Below are 21,365 nucleotides of genomic sequence, written 5' to 3' on the forward strand. Positions count from 1 at the left end.
GATCCCGCTTAGCGACTGACAGCAAAAGTGAATTTTTTGTTTTCGCGGTAACTTGAGAACCGTAACTCCGAATTGCGCCCAGTTCGAAGCGTTGGAAAGCTTATTCAATGCTCTATCCAATAATGAATGAATGGAAACCAAAATGATGATTTTGTTCATCCTTATTTTGAGCCTTATTCTTTGATGAATTGGTAGAATTTGCATTCTTTAAGCTTAGCCTTTGGTCTTTATTACTCAATGCTCCAAAGATGCATGAATACCTATAAAATGAACGGAAAACTATTAATTGGTATAAAAATGAATCAAAAACACAACTATGCACATATTTAAACAAAAGTTAGGATTTTATTACAAAAATCATAAGAATAGAATCGATAAGTGCCACAATTATATACTCAAAATATCGACATTTTGGCACTTATCATTTGGTGTTTGTGTTTATGTGTAATGCAAACCTAGAAACCCCAAATATATAAAAGCCTTTGGAGACTATACACCACACAATCTTTGTCACAGAATGTTCCGTAGATATATCCACGGAAGGATCATAGATTTCTGCGTTCTGTAGATGCATCTACGGTAAACACCTTGAATTTTTAACGTAACACCCTTCCGTAGATGCATCTACGGAAGTTTCCCTGCTATTTTTTTAGCAGAACAGAAGACAGTAAGCAGCAGTTTTGGTAAAGGGCGTAGGAAACACAAAACCTAAACAATTTGAAACACATACACACCAACACACAAACACACAAACACAAAAACACAAAAAAAGATCATATTGCAATGTTATAGAGTGCACATATTAAATTTTGAAACTAGATGAATACATCAAAAGAACTGTCGCCGGCTAAATCTATTGGTGGTTCTAATTTTGACTTTTTTGCAATCGAGATTTTATCGATATTCTTCAATCTTTTGAATTCATGCATCCTATCAACAAATACATTCGACCACGTATCGGCAAGTGCGGTATGATGAAGATTCCATTCCGGTGACGTAGGTCGTATGGGGCATCCCGGTTTCAAGTAAACTTGTACAAAATGACGCGATTCGGCGAGCCATCCAACACATATAATACGATCAATTGGATATGGAGAAGGTGCAGTTCGGAGCGGAAAAAAGGTTTCCGAAAAACCATAACGCGTCAAGTCAATGTATACCATGTCATATGCGCATGCAATAAGATGACCCATTTTCGGGAACCTCATCCAATGCGAAACCGGTGCGTAGGCCCCCCCCAAGGAACAAGAGCTTCGTTTACCGATGCAAATTTGTTTTCGTCGCCAAATACCCGCATGTACGAGTCTTTATGGTTCACCAACTCTTCGATAATATCACGACGGACAACCTCATGGGCATCCTCTCCCTTACCAAGCAAAGCCGATACGGCCTAGAATCCGCAATTACCGTCCCCGCCACATTGACGATCCGGTCGATGTATTTATGCATAAAAACCGGCATCTAATCAATTAATGGAATTTTTGGAGCAATTTGTACCTCTTCGATTGATGGAGCAATAGGTGTCGGAATCGAAGTCGAAACTTGCGGAACTTGCGATGGAATAGGTGTCGGAGGCGGTTTGCTTAAGCGAGCTCCCTTGTTTGAACTCTTTTGAGATTTTTGCGATTTCGGAGTAGGTGAGTCGGGAAAGCGTTTGTCGACGTGATCATAATATGAAGGAGACCGTGTTGTCGAGTTGTCATTTGGCGTAGACTTCACTTTCTTCGGAGCACCCTTTTTCTTAACGGGTTGAGCCGGCAGTTTCATGTCGGTTGGTTCAAGAAATCCAATCCTCCGCAACTGTTCTTTGATGTATAATTTCGTGTTGTCATCGACCTTCGAAAACCTATCTTGTATCGCCTCCAATTCAAAAATGATAGAGATATTCTAATCTTCTTTGATACAACCATCATCATCAAAACTAAGTCTCTTCCAATGAGGAGTGATTTCATTCATTGTTATTGGCTCACCTAATCTCACCTTTTTAGCAATAGCACAAGCACACGGGAGACCATACATGATAGTAATAGTGCAACCACACTTTGCGCTATCGCCACCAATTGTTTCACCTCGATTCGCCTCGTGACAGATATAATTCAATCCGGCTCTAGACACATTGCTGATCAATTGAGAGTAAAGGATGTTGTTCTTAAATAGATGCTCCAAAACTGTAATGCTCCGACCGAACGAGGTTTGTATTTTGTTGTGTTGGTTCGAAATCATATGATTTATGGCATCCCATGCTTTACACAAATCACCCTTGCTATCACACAACCAATTTTTCAAAGTAGCATGTGTCGACTCAACTCTATTGGTGGTTGTATTCCCAAGGTGTCGGACCTTATCAGTTCACGCACAAACAAACTTCTCCTTACTTTGTCAAGAATAATGCTTTCAATATATTTCAATAAATCGGGATATTTTCACATATTTTCCGAAATTGCAATACGACATTGACATACAATTCTTTTGTCGACAAACTTGCAATACGCGCCCATGCATCTATTATTTTGTCAACAATCACTCTGGGCTTCACCGCTTTCTTACCTTCGATCGCTACTTATTTCGTCCCCACAGCGAGTTTAACCTTACTTCTCACATTACATGATGTGTGATATTGACAAAGTAATGCATCAGAAGAAGGAAATACCTTTGAAACCTCATTCATCAAAGTGGGGTCGTGGTCCATAACAATTGCCTTAGGCATCTCGATTTTTTTTAAAAGTGAGCGACACACCTCTAATGCCCACCTAAAATTATCCTCTTTTTCACACTCCAAAAAAGCAAAGTCAACGGCAAATATCTTCTCGGTGGATGTAACACCGACCATCTCGAATAATGGGAGTCGATACTTGTTGGTCTTGTAGGTAGAATCGAGAAGGAGCACTGTCGAGAAAGTGTTGAACAACTTTATGGAATCCGGATGAGTCCAAAAAATATCTCGGACCGTAACCTCGTCATCGCAATTTCTGTACTGCACCACGTATTTGTTATCATCCAACATTTTCAACAATTGTTGCATCTCGCTCCTATCTCCCCTACCCGCCTTTTTATTGCGGTACCGTTGATTATACACTTGTCTTATATTTGATATGTTGTCGGGTTCCTTCCTTTTCATTGTGGCAAGTATATTTTTCGGTTGGACAAAATTCAAGGACATGTCTTTAATAGATGCCTTCTCAACCGAATCGAGTTGACATGCCACCAGGTGGCCTTGTAATTTTGCGCACAAGTCATGGTTATGCAAACCACAAACAACAGAGCATCTCCACTTCGTGCTAGCCAACATGTAACAACGAATTTTAAATGGACACGCATTTTCTAGTACCCGTGTCGTCTCTTTTAAAATTCTTTAGAGGAGGATGGTATTTCCCGCTTCTTTCACACAATATTGTTACAAACGGGTTTCTTCTTTCCATACCATTATCCGATCTTCTTATCACCACATTAAAACCAAGGTTAGTTGCATTCCTACGAATCCATGTTAGCATGCTTTCACGATCATCAAAGTCTTGCTTGCTACTAAAATCACCTCCGACATCTACCACATTTGCGACTACCTCGTCGATACTCGTACAAACATAGACTAAAGTAGCTAATTCTCTTGAAATATTATCGGGGTGCACCATACCTATTTTGTCAAAATAACACAGAATTACAAAATGTTGGAAAAAATTGCAGGGACTATTCCGTAGATGCATCTACGGAAGTGTTCATCTTCAACACGTTCCGTAGATGGATCTACGGAAGCTACATAACTTTTCTACAGTAAAAAAATTTGATAATGTGAACAATGTATTGGTTGAAAGTGATTATTTACCCGAAATTCAGTATCTTTTTGCTCCCTTTGATTTGTTGCACCAAAAAGTTTGAGTGTTGGAGTGAAATAGGGTATTGATGATGTAGGATTTTTAGGGTGTGGAAAATGAAAAGTTTGAAGAAATGAAACAATGGGGGAGTGATCATGCTGGTTCAAACTATATTAGACACTTTCGTAGATGGATCTACAGAACAATGCGGCGCTAAGAGATTCCGTAGATGCACCTACGGAAACATCCCTGAACTGATTTTATGTGTATTTTTCCCTCATATACACTAGTTTATTACGCTTCCGTAAATGGATCTACGGAAGGAATCAAAATTTTTCAAATTTTGGGGTGTTTCCAGACGTGCATCTGCGAAAGATGGAGGCAAAAATGAAATTTTACGTAGTGTATAAGATATCCATGGAGTTGGTTGAAAAATAGTCTATATTTTTAGGTGTATAACCATTTGTTTATTTATGTGTAATTTCTTAAATTTATTTATAAAAAAGAAGTTGTAAAGATTATCTTTAACAAAAAATTTGATAAATGATAAAATATTTTATAGAGAATATGTTAGGATAATTAATAAACTAGTTGATATATGATACATTAATTAATCAAATTTGTAGTATTTAATAAAATTAATTTATAATTAAAAAATATAAGATAACATAAAAAATGTTTAATTAATATTATCTTTAGATTATAATTGAGAGAAAAAAATTTATAAAGTTTAAATTATTAGTTACTTAGTTTATAAAAAAATACACATTAATAATTTAAAAAAATTAAAGAAAAATTATTATAAAACATATTTATTTTGTGCATATGAGCTAGTACTAAGTTATCCACTTCTATTATTGAATCCAATTATAGGGTATTCTTGTTGTGGATAATAATAATAATAGATCCCAATCTTTTTGACCTTTCACTAGGCCATTTAGAAAATTCAAATTTTAGGGTAAACGCTACTAGCCTTTAGTTGTGCATTCCATGAATAGGGTCCCATTTATCTTTAATTTTGATATTGCCCTTTCTTGTAAGGATCATTGAGACAATTATGAAGGAGGAAAATGTGCATTGGTGTGACCTTTCACCTGTCAAGATTAAGATACATGATTCACATCCAAACGTTGTGCATCAACCACTTACTAAGAATTAAAAAAACTCAAATGAACAAGTTTTCAAAGTCTTGGTACTTGTTGTCTTGCGAATGATTCCTAGGACAATTTGAATGAAGGAAAAACACAAGCGCAATTTTGCTCAACATTTGACCATATGCCGGACAAACATTTAACTAAGCAATCTTGATTAAGTTGCTATACCTTCAACTTCAACTATATATATATATATATATATATATATATATATATATATATATATATATATATATATATATATATATATATATATATATATATATATATATATATATATATATATATATATATATATATATATATATATATATATATAGGTTTAATTACACTTTTCCCAAAATTAGTTTTTATTTTCTTCCTCTTTCAAAGTTAGAGATTCAACATTTTCATTCAATCGTGTTTTACTCTTCACGATCATTCCTTCATTGATTTTCAATTCATAAAAGAGTTGTGGATAAACATCAAAGTTGATTTTATAAAAGAGCTTCAAGTTTTTGTTGTGAATTCAATGTCAAAAATAAAGTATAACACAAGGAAAAAATTAAGAAAAAAGAAGAAGAAGAACACAAGAATTGTTATAACTGTTATTCTTTTATTTTCTCTTTGAAAACAAGATTACAAGTTTACAAGAATAACAAATAACCTCTCTCACCCTAAATTAGGATTTGTTGTATGCAATGATGAGAGACTAGTATGCTATTTATAATAAAACCTAACATACTAACTAATGGGCTTTTTCCACAAGGCCTACTACACAAGTTAACTTAATAAGCAAGCTAACTTAACAAATTAGGGTTTAAACACTAAAACCTAGCATCTTCGACACCAGCATGTGAACAACCTTCGACTTCATGCTTAATCTTGTCGAACCAAGAAGCTACCCTACGACCATACTAGAGTTCGATCCAATATCTCACACTTTCAAATCAAAGTCGAGTTTTTCAGGGTTATGAAAAAAAACTATTTAAACGGAAAAATCATAAAAGGAGTAAATTGTTTATTTTTGGTTTCAGTACCAAAGTGAAATAATCCGACAAAGATATCAAACTATAGGACTATGTTTGGATATTGTAAAACGAACAAAGTGAAAGCAAAAAGGAGCAAAGCAGGATGAAACGAAACAGAATAATGGAAAGTGGAATTTCTGTAATTTCACAATTGTATTTTATACATTTTCAATAATAACTACCTCACTATATTGTGACCTTATACTACTTGAGTTAGTTACACATTTTGTAACTACCTTCTAACCCCCTTAATTACTTTACTTTCTATTACTCCCCCACAAACTTAAGGTTATTTGAGACAAAGAAATTCGAGTTTGCTACACTAACTTTGAAATGCAGTTGTATCGAGCGGTTTGGTCAGCGTGTGCGTAATTTGTGCATGAGCAAGAATGTGTTTAACAAGCAGCAACTTTTCCACTACACATTCCCGAACATAATGAATATCTAGTTCGAGTGTGCATGTGTGAAGAACTAGATTATGTGAGAGAAGGCCCACGCTCAAATGATCACAGAGCAGTGTATGAGGAAGAAAAACGATATGTAACTTAGACAGCAAGGATTCAATCCAAAGTAAATCAGATGTAGTATAAGTTAGACTATGATAGTCAGCTTATATGCTTGATCAAGTCACAAGAGGTTGCTTTTTCGAGCTCCAACAAAACTTTGACCAAAGAAGACACAAGAACTCGAAATGGAACGTCTATCATCTAGGACACTTGCCTAACCAGAATCGCTATAGGCACGAAGAGTGAACATGTGATCCACAAGTGATGGTGTGAGAAGAAGGTCGTGAGAGGTAATACCAACTTAAGATACATTCAACTGCTACCCAGTGAATTTCAAGAGGGATAGACATAAACTGGCAGGCTTTATTGATAAAGAAAGTGATATCAGGCCTTGTTAGTGTGACATATTGAAGGGCTCCAACAATGGACATATATAGACTAGGATCTTGAAAGACATCAGTGTCATTCTTACTTAGTTACATTAACTCAGCATTGGGGTAGGGACACCCTTTGATTTAGGCATATTTGCTATAATCAATAGATCATGCACATACTTGTGTTGAGTGAGTAAAAGGGAACACTTTGTTTGATGCAGAACCTTAATTCTTAGAAAGTAAACAGGTTTGCCTAACATTTTAAAGGCAAATTTATCATGAAGTTTGTGAATAAGATCATGAACTAGTTTGGACGAGGAGCCAGTTACTAGAATATAATCTACATATACTAAGAAATACATGCATATACCTTGGGAAGAATATATCAAAATGGTGTGATCACACTTACTATGAGTGAAACCAAACTGAATGAGGGCATGTGAAAGTTTGTCATATCAAGCTCCAGGAGCTTGTTTTAGCCCATATAGAGTTTTATTAAGTTTTCAAACCAAGCTTTTGTCACTGGAAACAAACCCTAGAGAATGTTGCATAAATTTTTTTTCTTGTAAGATCACATTTAAGAAGGCATTGTTGATATCTATTTGTTAAAGTTCCCATTTATGTGTGATGGCTAGTTTGAGAAGAACTCTAATGCTAGTAGATTTTGAAGGTTAGAAAAATACACAAGAAGGGGAGTTGAATTATGTATTTAGTAAACTTTTGCTTCTAAGAACAAGAACTTCTGAATCTGGCCAAGTTCAGATTTAGAGTAAGAGTAAGTAGCAGTGAAAAGATTAAATGCAGAAGCAATAAGTAAAAGCCCATACAAAAATTATCATGGTTCCTCTCCAACCGAGAGTAGTGCAGTCCCATTGTCTTACAAGAGATTTTTCACTATCAGAACCTGATTACAACCAACTTAGACACACCCATCCAAGACTTTCTTGCTCAATCACACCTGAAAGAGAATTCATTTCCTAGACACACCAGTCCAGGACTTCTTTGCTCAATCAAACCTGAAAGAGAATTCCTTTCCTAAACACACCGGTTTAAGACTTTCTTGCTCAATCAAACCTGAAAGAGATTTCCTTGCCTAAACACACCAGTTCAGGACTTTATAGATTCTAAAAAAATGTTTAGGATTATAACAAGTTGTATTTGATATACAATCAGAGGTACAAAGAATACAGCACAAGAAAAAACCTGGTTACTTGAGATTTCTAAGATATACAAGAGTAAGAAATCTCAAGTTTATGAGCAATACAACAAATATGTACAAAAGCTTGGTGATCAAATCGATTCTAGTTTGTTGTAGTTTATTGTTGTCTAATGGTGTATCTTCCTTAGAATCTTCAGTTTCTTATATAAAGGTAAGAAAAGAGTCGTTGGAGGATAACTTGCACAAGTATCTTTGCTGAAGAAGCAATTTCCAAGAGAAAGACGTTGCGAGTTGGTACGGTTAGGATATTCATCTTCTGAATAATCTCTTTATCCATTGTGTCTTTATCAAGTAAGGCGACCATAGGCATGATAGAGTAGACTGAAGAAATCATGTCAAATAGCCTTAGGCCTTGTGCTAGAATCCCTAGTTGACTTTTTCAATAATTCTGGCAGTTGACAAGATGGAGCTGCTTTACATATAGATATGTGTTATACTATGTTTTTAGCTCAATAGAGGCTGAGTCACCAAACACTGAGGTTCTACGTGAGAGACGGTTTATATGATAAATAAGCCAGTGAGATTAAATTAAATATTAAGTTTATGCTTTCCAAGTTTTAGCACTCATCAAGACTAGTATTGAATAATGTAGGTTTCGTCTAACGCGAAGTGCATGTTTTATATTAGTAAGGTGTGATGGGATAAATGTAATATCCAACTGCTAAAACATTGGGTCAAACTTAACTAAACAAATTGTAATTAGATTATATACGTTTAGAAGCAAGAGTTGGGAATGGTCCATATGATGGATTAGAATAAGGAGTTATTCACCCAACTGATAATATTCGAGAATTGTATTAGATACAATTGGAAGGAGTTCCTACCTAAATAAATGAGTTTTGTGTAATCAGCCTAACGCTGACTTAAAACGAAGTGAAATATGGATCTCGATCCACTAGGAAATCTTCCAACGGGATTTTCCAAATCAAATGATGAGGTCATTTGATTTGAGTAAAATAATGGGAGCATATTTAATTAAAGGCCTAATTGAATATGTTTTAACGATACTGATATCTTCACAATCTTTATGTAGATTACCATGACTTAAAACATCTCTAACAACATGTTGCGAACAATTCTTGACAAAGAAAAATTGTCTGGGACAAATTTTCTGGATTAACATCGAAAATTGAGGATTGTCCTCAAACATGACAAAAAGTTGTATGTCTTAGAGACACCCGTTCCTGAATAGGAACCTCCTAGTTCTGCTCCTAAGGATGAAGGAGATGCTTATAAGAAGCACGTCGGTGATGCCAATGAAACTTCTTACCTCATGCTGACTATCATTAAATTGGAATTGTAGAAGCAACATGAGAACATGGCATCATTCGATATGATCAAACACCTAAATATGCTTTATCAAGAGCAAGCAAGGCATGAGAAGTTTGAAGTTTCAAAAACCCTTTTTCATATCAAGTTAGTCGAGGGAACCCCTGTAGGTCCCCATGTATTTAAGATGATTGGGTATATGGAAAACCTTGAAAGGTCGGGGTTTCCCCTCAGAAGGGAACTTGCGACTGATTTGATCTTGCAATGGTTGCTAGAGAGCTCAAGTCAATTTGTCCTCAATTTCAACATGAATGATATGGACAAAAGTCTTCAAGAACTGCTAAGCATGTTAAGAACCCCTTAAGATCCTTAAATCTTGGAACAATATAAGTTTCTTAAGATGTCTCAACATCCAATTTTAGAAACTTATGTACAGTTGAAGATCAAATCACTTGTTCTGGATTAAATCTTCTTGACCTACGAAAAATAACTGAGATATGTCCAAAAGGAATCTCGCAAAATCAAATAAAAAATGTCAAGAATTAAAACAGCTTGTACTGATGATCTGGTACAATATGTCACAACATCTGTCTTCAATGAACCTGACCAAGATGTTAGAACATCTTTCATAACATCTTCGTGTGAACCATGTTTTAGCAAAATTGATGCCAATCCTAAAACCATGGTACTAACAAATTTCCTGAGTAATGGTTGGAGAGACAACTTGATAACTAAGATTCCAAATTTTGAGATTTTTTAACACGTTCTTTTTAAATCAAGGCCACAAGATATGAGTTGTAATACCAACTTTAAAAAAGAAAGAGTTAATCTAAGTTGTTATGTATTTACAATATTTGATCACAATAAATCCCTTAAACTATAATGATTAATATAAGTGCAACAACATTATTTCAGCATTATATATATATATATATATATATATATATATATATATATATATATATATATATATATATATATATATATATATATATATATATATATATATATATCACTTGAGATTTATATGAGAGTGAGAGGTATAGATAACGACCGTTTGATTAAAATAAACACTTGAGATTTAATATTTCGTTTAAATTATCCATGCGATCCTTTTTTTCTCAACTGTTTTTAGTTGAAAAAAAAAGAGGATCACATGACGAGATATTAAATCTCAACCGTTTATTTTAATCAAACGGTTGTAATTTCTTCCTCTCACTCTCATATAAGATTACCTTTTCTCACTAGACACACTCCATATATATATATATATATGAAAAAGAAAATCAACAATATCTCAACATTAACTAAGAAGCGGAGAGTTTTGCAGATTTAAATCTCACTGTCGCATATCAAATTTTTTTATAGGCAAAATAATATATAAAAGAAAAGGGGGATAAAAGTCAATGAAAAAAAGGCACAAAATGTACCAAAAAGACTAAAACAATAAAAAATAACAAACAAAGAAAGAAAAAATATACAAGAAAACAAGACCCCAACGACAAGATGTTAGGGAACGACCGAAGAGACAAAAATCTCCTACAAAACACCCACTCAACGCAACAACACCCAACCGATCATCTAATTAGAACTCAGATCGCCAGACCCACCATCAGTAGGCTAAGAGAGCCGAAGCAACATTGAAATCACTAAACACCTCTGACACATGTCAGAGCACTTAATTTGTTAGAAGTTTAGGTATATGATAAGATTATGAAGCCATAGAGAAGGGGAATGAGTTCAAGGTTACCCTTTTGAGAAACCAATGACAAGCCAAAAAATACTCTTATCCTTCACCTCTTTCACGTTTGTCGACAATCCAAAAAATCATTTATCATTACATATAGACCAAATGACCCAAACCAATACAAGCCAAATCATAAGAAAATCGCCTCTAGATTTAATCACGACTCCTAAAGAGATGAAAAACTCAAAAGAGCCCTAGGCTCACTAGAAAGAGCCGACTGAACCTCCAATCATCCTATACTAGACACTAGAATCCAAACTATGAGAAATAAAAAAATGAGATGCATATTCCATTTTTTTAACTGAAAAGGGCTTTAACCCAAAAAAATATAAAAAAGAGAAAATAGGTAAAATATGAGGGGGACATAAAGCCAAAACCTCAAACCTATCAAATTCTAAAATTAGGCAAACTTTGTTTGTTTCTATTGAAATCCGGCTCAACAACCAAATGAAATGATTCCACCAAGTAAAATTAGTGAGACATAAGCCTAAGTTAGCCCACTTATTTGCACAATGGTTTATTTCCCTGTAAATAAGTGTAGCCAAAAAATTAAAACTTTTTATCTTTTGCATATAGTTATCCCATATGTACCTTATCTTCTAAGGCACAACATAAGATTTACTGAACGCCAAAATAACTAATTTAGAGTCAATTTGTAACCAAAGGTTCGACCAATTATGGTTAACTTCTTGCTTTATCGCCAAAATAGCTCCCATAAGCTGTTAAGAGTCCCACAACGGACAATATATGGCCTGAACATGTCCTTATAAGTGGGGGGCAATCCCCACCTTATAAGCCGGTTTTGTAGGGTTGTGTTAGGCTCAACCACACTTCTTAACATGGTATCAAGAGCCTCGTTTAAGATCCGTGGACCACCTTCTATGGTTTCCACTATCGGGGCACCCACCATTTATTTCCACGCTCCAGTTGTCTAGTCCTGAGCGTGAGGGGGTGTGTTAAGAGTCCCACATCGGACAATATATGGCCTGAACATGTCCTTATAAGTGGGGGGCAATCCTCACCTTACAAGCCGGTTTTGTAGGGTTGTGTTAGGCCCAACCACACTTCTTAACATAAGCTTTGCAAATAACGCATTCTCCTAGCCTAAAAAACACGCAAAACTGCCAAGATACTCACCAGAATGATTTCTAAAGATACCCCCACAAGTTGCCTTAACGGGATGCCACCACAAGCGCCATCAATGTTAATCTTCAGCCACCCCCTAATAGGAGGGCACCACAAGACCTCAATGCAAATATGTGACTTATTAATGTTGATTGAAAACTCTTTAGAATCATAACATCTTTGATTGACAAATTAGATGTTCCAGATAAGGAGTTGGCATCGAATCTTGTTATTCCCACAAAAGGTACAAGAGATATATTCAAGATCATCCCGTCGGTAGAAAGACATTTATTTATTCATGAGTTATATTTTAAATAAACAATTTCTTGTATCATTTTTTTTGGATTAGCCAATCAGTTACGATACACACAGGGAATCGACTAATATGATTTTGTGGTAGACAATAGAGTGGTCAAGTCTTGTTTTCACCAAGAATCGAACTCGGGTAGCACCCAAACGATTCGTCATAGTGGAAGCTCAAATTTTGTTTGTTTTTTTTGGACAATAAGAATCCTCTTTTTACTTGAAAGTTAATTAGAAATAAATCATATAGTTTTTGTGGTTGCATAAAGATTAAAGACAATGTTATGTTGGGTTATGTGAGTGGGTTACCATTACCAATGTAACCATTGCACTCTGTCTCTTTTTGTGTTTCTTAACGAAGTCTTTGAATTTGCAGATAAAGGAAACCCCTCCATACTGAACCAACCTTACCTCTCCTGCCTGCACTTTATTCCCCTTCAAATTCCCTGCTTTACCTCTGTACGACTCATTACTCACAACAAGGTTCGTTTTCTCCCCCCCTCTCTCTCTCTCTCTCCCCCCTCTCTCTCTCTCATGTTTTCTTCTGCATTGTCTTCCTTAAAGTCTCAAACATTGTTGGCCATTTAAGATATTTTCTTATTTTGTTGAAGCAGGAATGATATTTTGATAGATTAACTTGTCTCAACAATGAGAGATGAGAATTTGAAGAAAAGCAAGGTTTTTTTTTTTGTTTGTTGAAAAATGCTTATTCTATTTCACTTTCATTTATCTATTTTTTTTGTATTAAGTGATTATTGGAATTGCTTATAGTTTTTTTTTTGTTGGTGAAGCTTTCTTGGCCAAAAACATTGGTAAAAAAATGGTTCAATATCAAGAGCAAATCGGAGGACTTTCAAGCAGATGATATCATTTCTCAAGGTGATTGATTAATTAATCACTTTTTTTTTTAATCTCATGATTTTAATATAATTTGGGGTTATTGGATTTGAAATCTTGGTTGAAAAAATATGAACTTTTTGTTTATTTCAATTAAGGGTATTCTATTTGTAACACAAGATCTAGCCTTTGTTGTTTTCTTCTTATATGACTTCATTTCAATTTTCAACCCTTTTTGTGCTAATACTAATTTTGTTCATTTTGTTGTGTTTGATTGAATAGGACAGTAAATTAACCATGGAAAGATGCAAATTTCACCACTTTTATTAACTTTATATGGTTTTTCCTTTTTAAGTTGTTGATGAAGAGTATAGAAGCAACTACTCAGAAATGGAGGCATGTTCTATCAAGAAAAGCAAAACAGGTTCAGCATCACTGTCACTATCACTATCACTACCTTCATATTTCTCAAACTCCTACTAATTTTGTATGTTTAATCACCATTTCAATACATAGAGAGATCAAGTAGAAGGTACATAGATAGAATGCAAAGAGGTAAGAATTACCTTGATGAAGCTCAGGTTACCGATGTATGTAATTATAGGTATGTTTTGATTACTTAAATAACTCCGTTTGTTGCGATTATAATGAAGTTTAAGAATTTTATTTCTATTGATTTAACTTTTTCCCTCTTTCGAATCCAGAATCTTTGTTGCTACTTGGAATGTGGCAGGGAAGTCGCCTCCGAGTTATTTAAGTCTCGAAGATTGGCTTCACATTTCTCCGCCTGCTGATATCTACGTTCTTGGGTAATTTAGGGATTATATAATGTTTTTTATCATCATAATGTATAATTTGGAAAAGGTTTGGAATGCGTTATATTTTTGTGTTTACTGGGACACAGGTTTCAAGAAATTGTGCCTCTTAATGCCGGTAATGTTTTGGGAACAGAAGACAATGGTCCTGCGAAAAAATGGCTGGCTCTTATAAGGAAGACACTGAACAACCTTCCGGGAACAAGTGGTGGATACCATACTCCATCTCCTATTCCCGCTCCTATTGTGGAGCAAGATGCTGATTTTGAAGGATCGATGAGACAAAAGGCAACCTCGTTCTTCCATCGGAGATCCTTCCAAGCCATGAGTCGTAGTATGAGAATGGATAACGACATGCCGCTCCCACAATCTTGCCTTGATCGACGTCTCAGTGTCTGTGATAGGATGATATCCGGTCACAGAACAAGTGACTATGACACCAATTGTCGATGGGGATCGTCAGATGACGAAAACGGAGGCGGCGACTCACCGATTACAACAGATTTTTCGCCAATGTCAAATGGAGGTTGTTTACCTATGGAGGAGAGTGACAGACCGATAGGAAACTCAAGATACTGTTTGGTTGCTAGTAAGCAAATGGTAGGTGTATTTCTAACCGTTTGGGTGAAAAGTGATATCAGAGATGATGTTCGTAACATGAAAGTGTCGTGCGTTGGAAGAGGATTGATGGGATATCTTGGAAACAAGGTACATTTGTGAATTTATTTTTAATACTAGAGTTTTTATTATGTACTAGGGAAAGAGACAATCTCATTTTCTTGGATTTTTCCAGGGTTCAATTTCAATTAGTATGTCATTGCGCGAAACAAGTTTTTGCTTCGTCTGTAGCCATCTGACTTCCGGTCAAAGGGATGGTGACGAGCTAAGAAGAAATTCAGATGTAATGGAGATTCTCCGAAAGACAAGGTTTCCACAGGTCCATGACACGAATGATGTGAATTCTCCTCAGACAATTCTTGAACATGAGTATGTCCCTCATCCATCTCTACTCATAATTTATTAGCAACTAAGTCGTAATTTTGCATTGGTTCATTTGGTGTAGCCGAATAATTTGGCTGGGGGATTTAAATTATCGGATAGCTCTTTCGTACCGAGGAGCAAAAGCTCTTGTTGAGATGCATGATTGGAAGACTTTGTTGAAGAATGACCAGGCATGTTAGTTTATCACCCCAAATAACTACGATGCTTCTTTCCTATATCGGTTACTTTTAAGATTTTACCTGACAATGTGATAGCTTTTTCCTTCAGCTGTGTATAGAGAAGCGGCAAGGTCGAGTCTTTACAGGATGGAGTGAAGGGAAAATATATTTTCCTCCCACATATAAGTATTCAAACAATTCCGACAGTTATGCAGGTGATGACAGACGCTCGAAACAAAAGAGAAGAACTCCAGCATGGTACTATTCTTTCTCGATGAAGTGAAAAATGTCGTTATTTTGAAACAAGTTATTTATATAGATCTAATAAAATAAAATAATCTATTCGTGAAGGTGTGATCGTATCTTGTGGTATGGAAGTGGCTTACAACAATTATCTTACGTTCGTGGCGAGTCGAGATTCTCTGATCATAGGCCAGTTTGTAGCATATTCTTGGCAAAAGTTGAGTCTATTAACAGTAACCAAGTAAAGAAAGGCTCTATTTGTTCGAATTCCAGAATTGAAGTAGAAGAGTTATTGCCGCATTCACGTTCACACGGTTATGGCTACACTGATTTCCATTTCTATTGATGTATAATACACATGTAAATTTAATTCTCTTTCTCTGAGTTCAACTCGACTAAATGACGGAACTTCAACTGAAACATCAAATGTTTTGTTACACAAGGTAATCCACCTCAGTATCAGTAAAAAAACCATCGATAGTTTCTCTTTTGATTTGCATCTGGCTTATAAAAAATTCAAACTCTTGCAGATAGGCAATGCTACGAGGAATGGTAGCTGCAACGGTGACCAAGACATTTCTGATATCCTCAAAGACCCTACGAAGGTTTTCCGTTTGTCCACTTTCCTTTTCTTAGCTTCTCTATAATTTTTGTTTGCCGAAGTGCTAAAACTTGTCCATGGTTCGATGTTGCAGCTGCAGAGTTTATCGATTGTCAACACCTATTGAGAAAGAATATCTGCAGCTCACAATCTGATTAAAGGGCGGGAGAAGGCTATGTGATTCGATTCAAAGAAAATTGCATCAGAATTCTTTATAATGAGATAATGTAATTAAACTTGACTCATACTAAAACTTAGTAAAGAATGACAATCACCAGTTTTACTTTATCATTATGAGAGAATTACGTTTCTCGCTTATTGATTTTTGCAGGGATTTGGTGGCAACTTTCGAGTACGCGACCAAGAGTCTCTTTGGTTCAAAAGGAGGGAAGGAAAGGGAGAGAAATAACTGTTTTTTGTTTGGTTCACAAGGGGTGAAAAATTGAGATGATGTACAAAATGTAAAGCAAGTTCTTTTTTCATATTAAGCAAAGATCACGCTTATGCGAAAAGCTAATAAAATTCACTCAAGATCAAACATTTTTGAATTGTGACCTATCCATATAAGTTTGTAACCATTATTAAAGTGTATCAGTATATATAATCAGAGCTCAAAAGGCAGAAAACATGAACACAAAGCAACCAGCTGCACGCATAACATCGGTATATGAACATGAACGCTGCTGCACATTAACAATTTAATGGAAGCCAAAAACCAATACTACTGCTATGCCTATGAATAATGCAGAAGGTGAATAATAAGATGGAGAAGACGCTGATTGAGGAAGAGGAGTCAAAACTGGTATAATTCTTGAAGTTTTAGACGGCGCTTCTGCTTCTATCGGTGCTGATGATGGTGCCAGTTCTCCTGCCTCTGCCAACTGCAGATTCTCATATACGTGTTTGTCATCTACATCCAAAGTTTTTGAATCTGTTCCAAAGTCACATTAGATTAAATTTTAATCTAAAAAAGAGTATTAATCTTGGAATTGAGCCAAATATTTTATAAAAACCTTAAGCATGTAATTCAAAGTTTAGTACTACCTTGAGGGCTTAAGGGAGTGGGAGCACTTGGAGCTGAAATTGGAGAATTCACACCTTTGCACTGAACAGAACCTCCATTAATAATGTTACATGCTTGTGTAAGAGACATAGCAAGAACTTGATAAAAAGGAGAATTGGAAGACATGACAAGACAAGCACAATCCATATTAGTACTAATCAAAGATCTTAATGATTCACAACAAGTACTTGATGGTACTAAACCATTATTAGTACTTCCTGTAATTATGTTAGCACAAGGAGTGAAAGTGCTGCTAATCATAGAGGATGTGCATGAAGATGAACTAATCTGTCCATTGATTAAATTTAATGAAGAGATTATAATTAGAAAGATTAATGATATCAATGCCATTTGAAAACAATTCAATGGTTTATGTTTTGGTTGAATTGAGGTAAGGATTATGATTGATATATAGTGTAATGGTTGGATCATATTTTGGAAGAGAAGTGGTAGATTTGAATATATGAGGAAGGAGTTCAACTACTTTGGTTTTTTCAGTGGAAGAGTTTTCATGTTAATTTCTTGAGTTATAGTTAGGTATAGTTGGCTAGAATAGAGTTTGTCACATTTGTTAGAGATAAACTTCATAATATGTTTCATGATGCTCATAGAAAAATGAAATGCCAAATAAGAATTGAAATTAAATATGAAGATAAGGGCAAGATGATTTTGTATTAAGGTTGAAATATGATTTTGATCACTACAATTATAACATTATTTGATTTTACTTAGGGTGGCTATCTGGCATGCCTGCCCGCGAAAAATGGGGGCGGAGCAGACATATTTGAGAGTGCGGGTCTAAAACCTTACCCCGCCCACAAAAAGTGAGGGCGGGGCGGGGAAAGCCTGCGAACATTAGGCTTTTTAGGCCTAAAAATAGTAAAATTGTATGAAAAAACTCACGCCCGCAAAAGCCCGCAAAAAAACAGAGCGGGACGGGACGGACACATTAAAGAGGGCGGGCCTAAAACCTTGTCCCGCCCTACAAAAAAATCCAGGCAAAACAAACTTTCTCTGCGGACCGAATCCGTTTTGCCTCCCCTAATTTTACTAACGGCATATATATATATATATATATATATATATATATATATATATATATATATATATATATATATATATATATATATATATATATATATATATATATATATATATATATGAGAAGGGATCATTTGACACCGGTGTCAAAGTATTAATTTTGACACCAAATCCTACCCCTTTATTCTTAACAATTCAAAGGTTAGGATATATTTCCTTAAAAAACTCATGTGTTAGTTATAAGTGAATGTATCCTAACCTTTGAATTGTTAAGAATAAAGGGGTAGGATTTGGTGTCAAAATTAATACTTTGACACCGGTGTCAAATGATCCCTTCTCTATATATATATATATATATATATATATATATATATATATATATATATATATATATATATATATATATATATATATATATATATATATATATATATATATATATTGGTTTATACAAGTCTTTATAAATTTAAAATTAGTTATTTATAATTTTAACAGCTTATGTATTTTGTTTTGGGTTGGCTAATAGTCTATGGAGTTTGACTCCATATATAGGCCCAATTCAATAAGGGTGTGTCAATCAATAATAATAATAATAATAATAATCAAATGAACCTTTTTATGGATGTTCCATTCACTAGCACATTGCTCATTACATTTAGAACATTGTTACGCATCTAACGTTTTTCTGCACTTCACGTTGAACAAATCAGAGACAATTACAAATCGAGAAAGGCTAGTTGGCATCAAACCGAGAGGGATATACATGACTCAAACTTGCACTTACAAGGGATCATATTCAATAGAGATCTTCCACGGAAAACTCATTATAAGAATGTGGAACACGGTCAAGCTTAAACGCTACTACAACTAAGTTTTTTTTCTACTTTATTTCTACATGTTATAATTAATAAACGAGATTTTCATTATGACATCTCCTTGTTATTGATTTAAATGAAAGGCGAAGCTTACACCTTTCATTCTGGAATTAAACCTTGTACGTGGTCAAAGCCGACCCAATCAATTTAAAGATGAGTTAAAAGGTAGTGCACTGACAGTGTAAAATAGTTTTACACTGTCATCCAATAAAAAATCATAAATGTTCCATGTCATTAACTTTTTTTAAATAAAAAAGTTGTTTAATTAGATACATGGGTGATGATTGGTTGACAGTGTAAAAATATTTTACAGTGTCAGTGCATCACCCCTTTTCTCTTTAAAGATTCTGTTTTAATTTTAAAACTGAGAATAAATTTTTAAAAATATATATAATTTTAATCATTAAAAATAACACATCTAAAATATAAAAATATAATTATATGTTAACCAAATGAAACATTAAAAAAATTTAAAATATTATTTAAATTATAAATTTTAAGTTTTTAATATTTTTATTTTAAAAATATTTTTTAATCAAATTATAAAAAAAAATTGAACCACTTGAATTTGAAATCCAGTACTGTAGCGCACCTGCAATTGTGCAGGGCCGGACCTGGTGATGATAGTGGCACAATAAATGGGAAAATTTTACTTTGTACCTGTATATTTATTCTCACACCCCTACATTTTATGTAAAATATCAATTTTGCCCTTGTGTTTTTTTAATTAATGAATTATTTTATTTTTTTAACTTTTATTTTAAATACCAAAAGATTTTGTAAAAGAGTTCCGGTAGTCTTTTTTTTATTTTTTTTATTTTACATTTTTCAAGTTTTATTTTGCGTTTTGGAAGACTTTGCAAAAGAGTTTTATTTTGTAAAAGAGTTTCGGTAGTCATTTTTAACTTTTATTTTGTATACCGGAAGACTTTGCAAAAGAGTTTCGGTAGTCGATTTTTTATTTTGTTTACCGGAAGACTTTGCAAAAGAGTTCAGGTAGTCAGTTTTAACTTTTATTTTGCATATCGGAAGACTTTGCCAGAGAGTTCCGGAATGAAAAATAATTTTGCAAGAAAAGTGAAAATTTTGACGAATTAACTATTTTTTTCATACCGGAACACTTTCAAAAAGTGCTCCGTTATGACAATTTCTTTACCGAAATACTTTCAAAAAGTGTTCCGGTTTACATGCGTAGGGGTGCAATTTTCTGATTTTTTTATAAATAGTAAAATTGAAATGATAAAATGGTTAGAAATATTAAAGGGTAAAATTGATATTTTTTTTAAAAATTGTAGGGTATAATAGTGCTAATTGTAGGGGCACAAAGTTAAATTTTCAATAAAGGGAAAAACCAAAGAAACAAACCTCAAACAAAAGACAAAGACACCAAATCAAACATCAAACGAGTAGGCAGCGTATACACAAAGACACTAATCTAAGCACACTCACTCTATCCCAACCATCTTCAATATGTTTCAGACCATTCTCAAACGACTCATTGTTTCTTGGGTTTCATATCTAAGCGCATTCACTCTATCCCAACCATTTTCAAGGTTTCTTTGGTAACATCTTTCTCAATGCTCAGAGCTTCTTGAGCTTTATTTGGAGTATCTTCCTTATCCTTCATAGCTTCTCAGACTTTGGCAAGAGCTTTATTAGCCATTGAGAGAGCATTATCTTTAGCCACCAAAATTTCTTGAAGCTTTTTGAGGGCAACCTCTTTATCGCCAATATATTTTCTTTGCTTTCTAGTAAGGTCATAAAACTCAATCATTTTTTCCTTTAACTCAGAAAGAGTGAACAACTTATTGGAATGCTCATCATAGTTGGCTTGCATCTCATAGTATTCCTTGGTCAACTTCTTGGTCGTGTCGAGATCTTTGAAGGCCTTCGATCTATTTGAGTTGGCAGTCTCCAATCCCTTTATTTAAATGTTCCACTCCTTGCATAGCTTCCCCAAGGCCAATACTTCATCCTTATCAACAACTATCAAAGAATTGATATTAACAAGTCTTTTCATGTGATAAAGTGTCTCCACAATCATTTCATAGGTAGCCGTCCTATTCAACTTGGTCAAATATTTAGATTCAAATTCAGGGACGAAGTGCTTAAAATCCCTCATAGCCTGGTGCCTTTTGTTCACGAAGGCGAGAGGAAGCTAGAAATGGGTGAGTGCTTATGAAAAACATAAACAATCATTTCCCATAGAACTAG

General features: G+C 34.6%; 3 protein-coding genes across 5 annotated transcripts; 1 reads left to right on the plus strand and 2 right to left on the minus strand.

Moving 5' to 3' along the window:
* Positions 1-815: 815 nt before the first annotated feature.
* Positions 816-1,193, minus strand: LOC131621652 (uncharacterized). Its single transcript, XM_058892681.1, has one exon. It carries the CDS (start codon positions 1,191-1,193, stop codon positions 816-818), a length of 378 nt encoding a protein of 125 aa, XP_058748664.1.
* Positions 1,194-12,791: 11,598 nt separating this feature from the next.
* On the plus strand, positions 12,792-16,398 carry LOC131621709 (type I inositol polyphosphate 5-phosphatase 4-like). 3 transcript variants are annotated; one of them, XM_058892748.1, is made up of 13 exons: positions 12,792-12,999; positions 13,131-13,194; positions 13,308-13,395; positions 13,709-13,777; positions 13,870-13,957; positions 14,058-14,162; positions 14,258-14,876; positions 14,962-15,155; positions 15,232-15,340; positions 15,438-15,586; positions 15,680-16,014; positions 16,102-16,176; positions 16,267-16,398. In XM_058892748.1, exons 2-11 carry the CDS (start codon positions 13,165-13,167, stop codon positions 15,915-15,917), a joined length of 1,689 nt encoding a protein of 562 aa, XP_058748731.1. In that variant the 5' UTR covers positions 12,792-12,999; positions 13,131-13,164; the 3' UTR covers positions 15,918-16,014; positions 16,102-16,176; positions 16,267-16,398. The 3 variants fall into 3 exon arrangements, with proteins under 3 accessions (XP_058748731.1, XP_058748733.1, XP_058748732.1); XM_058892749.1 differs by lacking the exon at positions 12,792-12,999 and having other exon boundaries at positions 13,173-13,194; positions 13,636-13,777; XM_058892750.1 differs by lacking the exons at positions 16,102-16,176; positions 16,267-16,398 and having other exon boundaries at positions 15,232-15,344; positions 15,680-15,818.
* Positions 16,399-16,870: 472 nt separating this feature from the next.
* Positions 16,871-17,667, minus strand: LOC131621654 (non-specific lipid transfer protein GPI-anchored 16-like). Its single transcript, XM_058892682.1, has 2 exons — positions 17,217-17,667; positions 16,871-17,103 (listed from the first exon to the last, which is right to left on the minus strand). The coding sequence occupies exons 1-2, from the start codon at positions 17,665-17,667 to the stop codon at positions 16,871-16,873; spliced, it is 684 nt and encodes a 227-aa protein (XP_058748665.1).
* Between the last annotated feature and the right edge of the window lie 3,698 nt (positions 17,668-21,365).

This window comes from Vicia villosa, unplaced genomic scaffold (assembly GCF_029867415.1).
Source record: "Vicia villosa cultivar HV-30 ecotype Madison, WI unplaced genomic scaffold, Vvil1.0 ctg.000010F_1_1, whole genome shotgun sequence".
NCBI lineage: Eukaryota > Viridiplantae > Streptophyta > Magnoliopsida > Fabales > Fabaceae > Vicia > Vicia villosa.

Excerpts from the sequence above, each read along its gene's own strand:
- LOC131621652 (XM_058892681.1), bottom strand. The coding sequence starts at position 1,193 with ATGGGTCATCTTATTGCATGCGCATATGACATGGTATACATTGACTTG.
- LOC131621709 (XM_058892748.1), top strand. The coding sequence starts at position 13,165 with ATGAGAGATGAGAATTTGAAGAAAAGCAAG. Across the intron at positions 13,195-13,307 it reads AGAATTTGAAGAAAAGCAAG|CTTTCTTGGCCAAAAACATT; the intron begins GTTTTTTTTTTT and ends TTGTTGGTGAAG. Across the intron at positions 13,958-14,057 it reads ACCGATGTATGTAATTATAG|AATCTTTGTTGCTACTTGGA; the intron begins GTATGTTTTGAT and ends TTTCGAATCCAG.
- LOC131621654 (XM_058892682.1), bottom strand. The coding sequence starts at position 17,667 with ATGATCCAACCATTACACTATATATCAATCATAATCCTTACCTCAATT. Across the intron at positions 17,104-17,216 it reads CACTCCCTTAAGCCCTCAAG|ATTCAAAAACTTTGGATGTA; the intron begins GTAGTACTAAAC and ends ACTTTGGAACAG.